The 12,904-nt window shown below is 39.0% G+C and overlaps 1 protein-coding gene and 1 long non-coding RNA gene across 3 annotated transcripts in view; one reads left to right on the forward strand and one right to left on the reverse strand.

Moving 5' to 3' along the window:
- Nucleotides 1–5,075, forward strand: part of lingo3b (leucine rich repeat and Ig domain containing 3b) — a 40,904-nt gene extending 35,829 nt beyond the window's left edge. For both annotated transcript variants that reach the window (XM_007574517.2, XM_016662018.1), the window contains exon 4: nt 80–5,075. In XM_007574517.2, the coding sequence (XP_007574579.1) occupies nt 80–649 (570 nt within the window). In that variant the 3' untranslated portion in view covers nt 650–5,075. The remainder of the gene's footprint in view (nt 1–79) is intronic.
- LOC107833270 (uncharacterized) lies at nt 2,173–12,031 on the reverse strand. Its single transcript, XR_001658983.1, has 2 exons — nt 12,002–12,031; nt 2,173–6,281 (listed from the first exon to the last, which is right to left on the reverse strand). It is a non-coding gene; the product is annotated as an uncharacterized LOC107833270 (long non-coding RNA).
- Between the last annotated feature and the right edge of the window lie 873 nt (nt 12,032–12,904).

Raw genomic sequence — 12,904 nt, forward strand, 5'->3', positions numbered from 1 at the left:
TGTGAGATGTTAATGTTTCATACTGCATATGCTGAATTTTTTATGTATAGTCAATCGTGTGCTCTACCACCTCTCTTAGGTGGTTGCTCGGGAAGGCCAGCCAGTGAGCTTTGTATGTCGAGCTGACGGAGATCCTACACCTGCCATCATCTGGATCTCACCACTGCGTAGACGAATCACAGCTAAGAGTTCAGGTCGCATCACTGTTCTCCCTAGTGGTACTCTGGAGATCCGCTATGCTCAGCTCACTGACAGCGGGACGTACATCTGCATTGCCTCAAACGCTGGAGGCAATGACACCTACTTTGCCACTCTCACAGTAAGAGGCCAGCCACTAGACTCTGCCTCCGCCTTCTTTCTTAACCGCTCTCTGTACAGCGGGGAGTACTTCAACGACACAAATCTAAACAGCACACGGGTTTTCCTCAAGTTCACCTTGGACCTGACCACCATTTTGGTCTCAACAGCCATGGGTTGCATCACGTTTCTCGGAGTTGTTCTCTTCTGCTTCCTGTTGTTGTTTGTGTGGAGCCGTGGACGCGGCCAGCGCAGGAACAACTTCACAGTGGAGTACTCGTTCCGGAAATCTGAACCCACCACGGGGAGCTCTACAGGAGGGACCAGGAAGTTTAACATGAAAATGATATGAAACAACGCAGCCAGGGGTCCCTCAGGGGAGGCATAAGCACGTCCCAAAGACGTGTTTGACACACGCAAACACACACAGCCACTAACTCACAAAGAAGTTTGAGAGCACAACATTAGCTTGTGTCTATTGCTCTGCTCCAAATTGGGTGGCCACCTCAAAACTACAGTTGTGATTTAATTTGACCTATGCTTGAAATTTAAATTACTTTGATGTCTCCTCTTCGCAGTGGTTTTCTTTAGATTGTGGTGTTGAATGCTACTGTACGTAACAGTAGTAGAGTTTAATTAATCGATTATGCTTGACAATAATGTTGTCGTAAGAAACAGACATCAGTGATAAGTTATATTTGCAACACGAACAGCACTTTCTTGGTTATTTCAACAAATAAAAAGAAAAGGCTAGAAATCGGTAAAGAATGTCCTGGAGGCCACCGATTTTAAGCGTTCATTTGATCTTTACTTCTTTGTGAGATTCTGCCCAAACATGAGCTGTGTGAGTTTGGGACGAGTGTACCGGTCAAGAGGTGCTGCGGTTGCCTGTGACTCAGACAATTAAAAATTATGAACACCAAACACAGGCCACCACAGGAACCAAATGAACCAATGCAAGAGAGAGCAAATGGTCCAGGCTGACAGGAACAGAGGGTAAACTGAGTAGTACGAGCGAGAATACATAAGCCTTTTTGACTTGTGTTTTGCTCCCCTACACAAACCCCTGAACTCTGGTCTCTGCTGCATTGGTGGCCACCCTAACCTTCCTGGTGCTGCCCGGGGGGAGCAGCCTGGAGAGTTGGGTCTTATTCAGAGGCAGAGACAGGACACGTAGTTTCACAAGACAAACACTTCTCCAAATTGGGGATGACACACAGTAGATAACATATTGCACCTTTTCTCAGGAAGAGCAAAGTAACAAACCAACAGAAAAAAGATTTCATTGAACACATTTATTTGCTAATTGTAACATTCCAGCAATACTGCATGTATAGCCATATAGCCAATACTGGAAATTTGTGACTGAAGAAACAAAGCCATAATTTGTGTAGGTTGAATTTTTATATAGCGTGTGCATGATTTAGTCGTATAATTATCACTACTGCCATTTTACAAGCGGTCCTGGTGTTCACGAGATTATCCGGTGTCGCTGAGCTTGCAGTACGTTCCACAGAATAACACAAACAAACACAAAGGAACAACAGTCATAGTTGCACAAGAGCAAACAAACCCGACATGGCACACACAAGCACAAGTCTATAATTGTGATGCTGACTTCTCTTTCTGTCTCTGAAACGGCCGGTGCATGAATGTCTCTGCCCCCCTAGCCCAGTGCATCCCCCCCTTCACACCCCACCCCCACACACCCCCACTGGGTCCTCCTTTGGGAGGGGTCCCTGGCTGGAGACTGAGGATTAAAATGTAAATGAAGTTGTGTTCACCCTACCCACACCATGTGCATCGTATAGTGGAGAGTAGTACTGTGGTCTCAATGGCAAAAAAATAACAAAAGGTTTTATTTTTGGGATTTTGTTTTCAAGTGTTACGTTGCATATTTGTTTGTCCCTTATTTTTATTCTGTTCAGTCGTTGTTGTCTGAGCTTCTGAATGTTCACTGTGTTAAAGCACATCATCCACCATGAGACGTTATTCTGTTCTCAACACCTCACAAAGTGATCTAAATGGAACCTGTGAACAAAATATAAACTGCTCAGAAACTTGAGTTAATATAAACTGATGGTTTTTGATGATGGCCAAACAAACAAACAAAACAGTAGTTCTGATGACTCCTGAGCAAGAGGTGTTAAACTCAAGACATTGAGGGTCTGTAATTTGCATGTTCTAGATGTGTCTGTGCTTCAACACATTTGAATCAAATAATTATGCTGATAGTAGAATGTTGCAGAACTCGACTGCATCAATTCAGCCGTTTAATTGTGTTGGTCCAGGAAGACATTAGAAAGTTGCAGAACGTCTGCACTGATGGCCTGGAGTCCAACACCCAGGAAGTAAACCATAAAGTTTATATTGTTCATTATTTTAACAAGCAAAATTGTTTTGCTCGGGTGAAAAGCTCAGTGTCCACCGAGCTTTCTTTCAAGCTGAACAATAATATGCATCGTTCAGTCGCATGCAATCACCATTCATGCTATCTTCCATGTTCATCAGAAATGAAACCAACTGAGTTGAGCACATTCTGGGCGAAGATATGAACCCCAGTGGGATTTGATAGTACTGTTTTGATTATAGCCACAGATCCCAAAATTAAAATCTCAGAATGGTGTCATACATAATCAGTCAGAAAACCAGGAAAATGTCATTTAGTTTTCAGTAACCAGGCTAAATGCTGTTCACAACACAAGCCAAAACCAAACTATTTCTCAATATTTTCAACTGGCTTAATGAAACACAGAAATGTTATAAGTGTAAACGAGCAGTTTATTCCAGTCTGTTTCCCTTTTAAATCAGACTTGAACTCAAGTGGATGAATTGGGCCCTTCAGCTTAGTCACAAAATTAGGACTTTTCCAGCTTTAACCTATACAAATTAAAGGCACCAAAAATACGTAGCTCAGGTGTCTGTGCCGGTTGCCACAGGTATTTAACTTCACTCCTATTTTACCGGTTAGCAGTAATGGTCATTTGTCTCATGGGTGGATAATTTACACCTCTTCTATGGTGCCTTACTTTTACCACTTTCAGTAGATGTAATATTGGGTTCAAAAATTTGTATGCTACTTCTGTGACTTTCATTGCCAAAAAAAACATCTAATTTGGTCAGTAAATAAATAATAGATTCAACCAAGTCGATTATTATTGCTAGGATTAGCTTGTTAATAAATAGCATCCTACTTGTCTAAGTAATAAACAGAATGTTTTTTTTGAGAAAAGGTTTTAAAAATGGTTAACAGACAAAATACACTGATAGTTGAAAATTGTGTTCTAGTGACAAAAAGACATGAAACGGTTTTGAATCAAAATCTCAGCGTTAGCTTCCAAAACAAACAAAAAAAGTCCTCATATCCAACACAATCTGGGCTCTCTCAGATTGTCTCCGGTCAATTTTTGAACGGGCCAATCAGCGAACAGAAAGAGAATCGTGAACGATGACGTCAATTTTCTGCGCTAATCAACACTGGCAGCCACTTCTTTCGGACGAGCACTTCTTTCTCTTCGCAGTGGAGGACGGTTGTTTACAGTGCAGGCAATTTCCGGTAAGTGGCGTCGAACTTGCGCATTTCATTCGTCACGAGCAAACAGTAATTGGGTAAAATTTAAAACCTCGACACAGTCCACGCCTCCAGGAAGCGTTCGGTTCTGAACAGCTCAGAGTCCAGATCCTTTGTACGAAGCAAAGTGTTAGTACAAGGGAGTGGTTCCCTGGTGGTTGCTGTGGTGAGCGCAAAATGTCGGGGGTTTTTTTCTATTTCTGGAAGCCATGCAGTGGAAAAGTTACAAGTCAGTGATCAAAAGAAAGACCCTCTTTATTAGAACAAATTCATGGTTTGGGTATAATTTGCTGCAGGAGAGAGAACTCTCTTGTTCCTTTAAGATGATTTATGCAAACTCCATTTTTGTCCCTTGTCAGGGATGATGAAACCACAGCTTCTTTGTCAAGATGAATAACTAAACAGCTGTTAAAAGATTCATGAGACAAAATGAGAACGGATGGCAAAACTGGCCTGATTTCTACCGCTACTGTTAACTGCAGCCATTTCGGCTGCCGTGGTGTTGAGAACAGGATGTTGCCTCCATGTCACTTCTCCCTAAGCCATCCCTCTGGTGTTTCCATTTTCTGGTATTTCTCAGTGGAAATTAGGTTTAGAAGACAGTAAGAATGTCTGTAGTGATTGTCGATGGTGTTATTGTGTAAACATCATGCAGAATTGTAAGTGTAGATGAGTGTTTCATTTGTTTCCTTCTCTTGCCTCTTACCCCTTTCTCCCCAGGTCATCTGCCCCTTTTCTTTCTGTCGTCTTCTTAGCATTTCCGATCTCTGTTGTCCCTGTTCACAGTATTAGGCCGGAGTATGGTTGTGTGGTAGTAGATGCGTGTCCTGTGTGGTTGGTGAGTCGGTGTTGTAATGTAATGATTCGTCGCTACTCGTGATGCCACCAAACACAGAGCAGTGATTGGATCAGCGACTAAGATGAAAGGGGTGACCCAGGTTCCCTAAAAAAATAATTAAAAAAACAACTGGTTCCCATGTCACACCCAACCATTTCTTTCAAACCTCACCTTGAACTTTAGCAGACTGAAACCATGCTGCTCTGGGAACTATTTTGGAGATGAGAACCAATGGACTGGACTGTATGTATGTTCTCTTGATGATACATTCGTTATCTGATACCATCTTACAAATGTAGGAAGGGGGACTGAGTTTGTTTGTTTTTTTTCCACTCATTTTCACCTTGCAGATTTAAGCTGTCCATTTATATATATATATATATATATATATATATATAAAAAAGGGACGTTTATTAGACGATTGGGGTTGGAAAGAAGCAATTTCCTCTGTTCAGCCCTCAAGTCCTGAAAAAAACCCCTTGAAGACTGGAGAAGCCATTCTTGATTTTTTTGAAAAAACCTGTTATGTGGCTTTTACTTGAAAAGTCCTTGCAGAGGTATGAGCAGATTTTAGTAGTATGTAAAATATTTTTAATTGATCATAATTTGTGGCATGTAATTATTTTAATAGTTCTCCCTAAAAAGGCACATTTGCATAATATCTTGCTCTAAAGTCTTTACTCTAGCTGGCAGTGTTTTATGTGGGGCTTATTTTTTTTCTGTTGGAAACCAGATTTATTTATCTCTGCTGTTACAGTTGTTTTAAAAAGTAGAATCCTTTGCCGTCTCCTTTGGTTTATCCTGGCCACAGCTCAGTGACGTGTTGCCTACATGCATTTCCCTGCAAGAGTATTCAAACGCCTTGAACTTTTTCATATTATACCACCAAACACTTCTGTGAACCTCTGGCATAATCTCAAGTCTTTCTGCAACTTTGAAAACGTGACCTGTTCACAAATTTTCCCCAACAAACTCATGAGGCTTTCAAAGATCAACTGTCTTCATACTGAAATTAAATTACACACAGACGGACCACTTTCCAATTAGGCAACCAGTTAGTTTTATTTAAGGGAATCAAAGTGAAATTGGCTTTACACAAATACAAGTTGCAATTTTCCACTTTTCATTTCCATTTCCGTTCCATTTTCCGATTTTGTCTTGGTCAATAGCGTCAAGCCCGAGTGAATATGTAGATGTTAATGGTTGGAGGAGTATGAATACTTTTACAAGGCACTGCACAAATCTGATACAGCTGCAGAAATTTAACCTAAACCACAACAAGACAATTTCCCTTTGGGAACTCCTTATTAGCACAAACAGTGTAAAATCCCAGACACTATAATTATACCATTATTTGGTGCAAAGCCTGAATTATTCCAATTTTGCTTTGTTACACTGTTTCCATGCAGCTCCAGATTAAAGACGGCTCTGTTGTCATTATGTTAAACCATGCGCTTATTATTTTTATATTTAATCTTACCTTTAGAGCAGTCATTTCTGCAGCAGCATTTCTCGCCACCTCTGTCATTCCTGATTCTGCTTTAGCGCTGGATAAATCCATCTCTCTCTCTCTCTCTCTCTCTCTTTTTTTTTTTGATTGGATTAGACTGGAGCAGAATTTATCTGAGCTGAAACGAGCAGTAATGGGATGACGGAGGAGTGAGCTCGTCTGATTTGTGTGTTTATTTGGCTTATTAGTTTCATTTCCTCTAAGAACACTGCACTGCCAAAACCCTAGATTAAAGATTTTAGTTGTAGAATAATAATCTAGACATAAATTATATCTGCAGTCACGATTTTCTGGAGGCAAACTGTCACAGCTAGCAGGAATATTTGAGCAGAGCGTCGCTAAAGCACATTGGACAGATAATTGGTTCATCTTAACCTTGACCAGAGGACTGCAAGAAATCGCTGCGTTTTATATGGTTACACTGCCACCAAGTGGTCGAGACGGACAACAGCAGCATCTGCAACCTTGCTGATGCGCCAGTATTTTTGTTTTGTCGTTTATTTTTTGCAAGAAAGAAATAAAACAGATAGGTTAGAAATAAAGAAAGCAGACTGACTGTTAGATTTATTCAACTGATATTTTTAGCAATACAAGTGGGTGTTGTGTGGTCGGATTCGTTCTGCCACACATGCGAAATGGAGCAAAAGTCATGAGGATTGAGCTTAATTCGATTAAAAGCTGCAGGACAGCCGGTGGAAATCGGTCCGTAAATTATATCCGAAACAGAAACCCCAACAATCTGACAGCTCTGTTCTTTCTCTGATCGGCAAACGATTGGTTCCCCCCGGAGAGCAAAGAGACGTTCCAGCTTGTGGTCTCAACAGGCTGAATCTATGCATGCCTTTTGTATAAAGTGATTGGTAGTGCCAAACTCACACCTGCACCGAGAGCCGGAGGTGCCATTGCTGCTGCTCGTGAACAGAAGCAAACGTGCTGAATCCAACTGGAGCGAGGGGAGACGAGTCACGATGCATTCACGGATATTCAAACGGGAGGGTGCATTTTGAAGGAGAAACAAGTGTTTACTTGGAATGATTGTACTTTTACACATATCTTGTCACAAACAAATGATCTGCTCTGATGTACAAGCTGTAGATAGAGCGATTGATATTCCAGGCAGGTGGCTGGGACTGATCAATTCTGCATGGGGATAAGATTATTCATGGCATACTTTTATTGATTTTTATTCAATATTGTCGCCCTCTTAAAGATCCTGTGGGGTTTGCACAAGGCGTGGAGAGCTCATGTAGATGTGGCCGGCACTTGTTCCCAGGTTTGCACTTTGATGAAGAGGTTTTTCTTTTGTCTTCTAAGAGCAAGAAAGTGCCCGATTTCTGCTTGTTTTATAGCAAGTTTGAGTCAACGCTTCAATTTTCCCCACATTTTATGAACCTATCTTTGTATCTGCACCAGATCTCTATTGCACAAGATAGCAAATACTTGAAAACACATTTAATTCATTCCCTCACTTTGTTTTTTTGTTGTTTTTTTTTTGACTCTCTGGTCTTTTCTCTTTATAGCACCAGCCTCTTTAAGAATGTGTTTATTTTCTCTCTTTTTCAGATAATTGCCGTAATGCTTTTGTATTTTTGTCAAACAAAGTTGTTCCTAACTCATAAACCTAGGAATGAGTGCCCTGGACTTATTATGCCTTTAAAACGCATTCAGACCTTTTAACTGTTTCACATTCTTTCTAATTACGACCACAAATTTGAATAGGATTTCTAATTTGAAATCATATTCAAACTTCAGTATGAATAGGATTTTGTATGATAGATCAATGCAAAGTAACTTAACACGTTGTGGTTAAGTTACTTTGGTTAAGTTGAATTAAATTATAGAAGTGTTTTTAGAAATACACATCTGAAAAGTGTGGGAATAGATTGCATTCAGCCCCTCGGTCAGTACTTTTTAGCACCACTTGTTGCTACCATTGAGGGTGTTTCTTAAGTCACCAAAAGCGACAAATCAAATAAAATCCACTAAAGCTTGTGGTTGTAAGATGACTAATATGAAAAAGGATGAATGGACTCTAGAAATTAGTTTGAATTGTCTAATTAAATCGTGTAAGGTGATCAGTCACAACTAGAGATGAGTGACAAATTAAACTGACTGTTATACATGAAGTACCAAATTTAGTCTCCGATCCTCTTTAGCTACATCGGCATCTGACTGTACACTTTTAAAAGGCACTTTTTTTTTAATGCCAGAATAATTTGATCCTTGGATGACAGGAACAGAACGTGTAAATATTAGCTCTATTAGCCATATCATGTCATCAAATCTGTAGACTTCCTTGCCATGTCTGACAGAGGAAAATGACTGTTGAACTGTAAATAGTGTAGGTATAGTAACATAGGATTTAACTGCTGCTTCTTTCCTCCAGGGATCACCCAGGTTTTGTTCAGTCCCATGGCTGCTTGGTCTCAAAGGGAAGGGTTATAATGTACTATGTCTATAAAGAACATATGGTTTCTTTTTTTTAATTCAGTGTATGTTTTATATACTGTTTGTCTTGTAAATTAACTCCTCTTTCGTCATAAAAGCATGATGTGACTAACTGGATCCCATGTCTCTTTTTATGTAATACAAACTCAAAATACAATAGTTTTTTGTTTTGTTTTGTTTTGTTTTTTAATAATCTGACTTGGATTATTTTGCTAACTGATGCATACATACAGATGTATAAGAATAAGAGACTGGAGAAAATGAGTAAAGGTCATTAGCTGGAAAGGTTGATAACATCTTAAGTGACCAAACTCCTTCTCTAGTGTGAAATATATAGTTAACATACTGTACAGCAACCTCATTTTACTGTCTTCTCATTTTCTATTTTATTCTGTTCAACACGTTAAATATTTCTGCGAACGACGATGAAGCTCCTACTATTATCTTCTCTAATGCAACAAAGTCGGTCAAAAAATCCTGTCTCATATCATTTATAGTTAAGAAACTTGGATCTTGATGATCCTTCGAAGTTCTGGAGAAGTTTTCTGGGGACGGATATGACAAAAATACAACCTTTTTGGAAGGTGTGTCTTATTTACATCTGGTGTAAAACTTAACACAACAGATCAGCTAAATAACATTACACAAGCAGGTAAACGTGAAGGATGTAGTATGACACATTAGTGCTAATTTGAAGCCGTTAGGCCTGAACGACTACCAAAACATCATGAAGGACAATGTCCAGCCATCGGTTCAAATCCTTAAGTGCTCTTGAGTTTTGCGTCAGGATAATAATCCATACAACACCAGAGAGTCTGCCTGTAAACTAATTTTCTGAATTATTCAAGCAAACGAGGAATAAATGACGAAATAAAGCTTTCAGACTAGCCTCATCAAGTATGGACTTAAACATGACTGAGATAGAAAAATAAATGCTAATCTTTGTTTTAATCTACCTATAATACAATCAGAATGACTTTCATAAAGTCTCAACTTTATGAATTGGTTACTGGTGTAGGCATAATGTTTTTTTTTTGTTTGTTTTTTTATTGAGCTGTCATTTTTCTCAGATTGATCTTCCCAAGGAGGTGTGGTGAATTTAAAAAACATTAAACTGGAATTGTTTTCTAAATCTTTTATTGACCTTGGATGCATTTATATTGCAAATACCATTTAGAGGACATAAGAAAAAAACAAATCAGGACCAGTTTAACATACTGGTCAGAAGTCACGGCCGTCTCAAAACCTTGCCATTTTTTGAAGCCTCCATTCGTCTAATAATATCTACTCATCTGCATCCAGTCTCTGCTTCTACTTCAAATCACACTCCACTGAAGTAACGAAGCATATTGTTTGACTAATCTATTAATTTTGAAGTGTTTTATGTCGCATCTTAAGAGGCAATTGTTCTTTTTTTTTTCTTTTAATTGCAGTCCAAAGCTAGTTTTTAGTGTAGTGGAGCCATTTCTTGGCACATTATTACAAAACTAAACATTCCTTAAACTTTGCCTATAAATGACCTAATTATATCATGATATCTAAACAAAAAGCTTTCTGTTGAAAAAAATCATTTCAAAATTCCCTCAATGTGGTAGGAGACTCACAGGAGCTACATCAGATGCCAACAAAGGAAAACATTTTATGCTTATCAATGTGTCGTGTCGGCACCACTAGGTGGCAGCAAAGCGCCACAGTAAGAATTTGTGAAAAGAAAAAATGAAAAGCCAAACGGCCAAATTGCTTGTTTCTTTTTATTTGTTTTGGTCCAAAACACATCATTTTCATCCACACCGGTTTTTCACTCCGTTTGTTCAAGTCGTAACTCGGCTGTTTAATCTCAGGCTGATTGCAGGTTCAACACGACCGACAGACTCTCTGCATCGCTAAGATAAGCAGCAGAGGAAAGGCTCTCTGCATCATGGCTCCAAGTATTATAGTGTGTATGCATATGCTTCCAGGCATTTGATCAACATCTTCGATTAGATGTCCACTTAACAAGGCAGATCCCCACCACTATCTGCCTGGTAGCTGAGGGACGGTCCCGAATGCCCCGGACCCCTATGTAAAGGTCACTCTGCAGAGGTTAAAGGTGATCCCACACACACATTCGCAGACATGTATATATAAAGATATACATAATCTGAGAGCTGTTCTCCTCCCCATCCTGTCCACTCAGGTTCATCTCCATTCTCCACTCTCTCCCTTCATCTTTTTTTGTCTCTCTTCCATTTGAAATTGATTGTCTCTACCATCACAAAGACACTTGGTTCCGATTGATTGATTGATCGGTCAGTAAGCGATGAGGGAGAAAACGTTGACACTGAGCTCAGAAGGAGAAAGCAAACGACGCCTCCTTTGTGATTCTGTTTCCTTCAATATCTCTTTGTGCAACAAAAGCATAATGAGGAAATTCACACAAGTTCAAAACAACCAAAATGGTGACGCTAATTCATGTTCGCACCTGAAACGAAGAAATGTGCAAACACTTACGCGCAAAGAGGAAGGAAAGTCACAGATATAAAAACATGAATACATGTATTTTATACAAATACACAAACAGCACAAAAGAGACAGAGGATAACGAAGATTATCAAATGCAGCTATTGGATTTTTTCCCTACCTGGTTTCTCTTCCTTATGTCTGCCTGAACACTTTATTCTGATTATTGTATACAATTAAAACTCATGCAAAATTAAAAAAAAGGATAGAACACAGTGTTTTAGTAAATAGGAATATTATCTAAAAATTAATTTTATTGTATGTGAAACATAAATTAATGTTATGTTTCACATAGATTCATTACACACATTGAGGTGGACTGGAGACCAATCCAGGGTTTACTTCGCGTCTCACCTTGTGTCTGTCGTAAAAAGGCACCAAACCCAGAACCTCATCCCTGGCCTTGCAAAAATACGCAGTTCTAAACAACAGAATGGATGGATTATTATGCACAGAGTGACGTATTTAAATTGTTAGTCTTTGTTCATTTTGATAATTATGGCTTGTTGCCATTACAAAACCCCAAATTGGTTTTCATTTAGAAAATTACAAGAGACTGATAAAAATACTGAAACTTATACCAGTTGGAAATGACTCCAATGAGCTGCTTTACTTGGCTGGTTCATCAATCCATTCAGGTATGGAGGTCAGCCATGGAGATGAGGTTCTGCGAAGATAAAACCTGATAGATCAGCATTAGTCGATGACGTCCGGTTCAGAAGCAGCTTACCAGAAGAAATGTAATAGTCACGGCTCTTGTCCTGGATGCGTCTGCCTGAGGTGGTTCTTGATGCACGGACTCCAGCTGCAGGTCACGTTTTGTAAACCTCCTCAAAACTCTTAAAGGAGCTTTTTTTTTTTTTTTTTGCAATCATTTTATGACGGCAGTCATCGTTGTTGCTTGTGCACGTTTTTGAGCCAAAGTTTTTTCTTCCACTTAACTTTTATAATATACTTGTGGATACAGCAATCTGTTGACAACCAGACCAATTACTCTCTGCTGGACATCTACTGAGACTCCATTCTTCCAAATAAACATGCAGACTATGGTATAATTCATCTGTAGTGAGAATCCGCTTTTCATTTGTTGAGTGTACTATTCTTCCTTTCCCATGTTTTCATTAACTGTAAGTAATAATCATCAAATTTAACAGAAACGTATAACTCTGTATGTAATGAATCTATGTCATGAACTTTCCAATTATATTTACATGTTTTGATATGCTGCTATAGATCTTCCCACCCCTAACGACAGAGGTTATTTTTGATTTGTCCTGTTTTTTTTTTTGTTTTTTTTAAACACTGGATGCAATCTTCAAACAAAAATTAGGGCAAAAACTGATGCAAACAAAAGTTATTGCGTAATCCATGTATTGTTTCGGCTTTCCCTTTTTAGTTTAATAATTCCTGCTTTTCTTGTCGTATACAAATGCGTTACACAAGTTATTCTCTCTAGGTCTTACTTTTCATAATAAAAAGACAACAGTGCAAATCTACAAACAATAAATAAATTCAAACACATCGAATCATGTAGCTGCTTGTATTTCACACACTAAGAAAGTCGATAAGTAAAAAAAAAAAAAAAAGAGAACAATCATTTTTGCTGTGACTTTAATGTCACGTTTGTTGCTAAACACTGTTTGTATCGTTTCACTACATGAACCTTTACAATAAAGATTTGAGGTATATCGAGATGAATTGTCAACACATGCCTGCCTTGTTGTAAAGCTACCCTGCTGGG

The sequence above is a fragment of the Poecilia formosa genome, unplaced genomic scaffold (genome assembly GCF_000485575.1).
Source record: "Poecilia formosa unplaced genomic scaffold, Poecilia_formosa-5.1.2 Scaffold354, whole genome shotgun sequence".
In the NCBI taxonomy this organism is placed as follows: Eukaryota; Metazoa; Chordata; class Actinopteri; order Cyprinodontiformes; family Poeciliidae; genus Poecilia; species Poecilia formosa.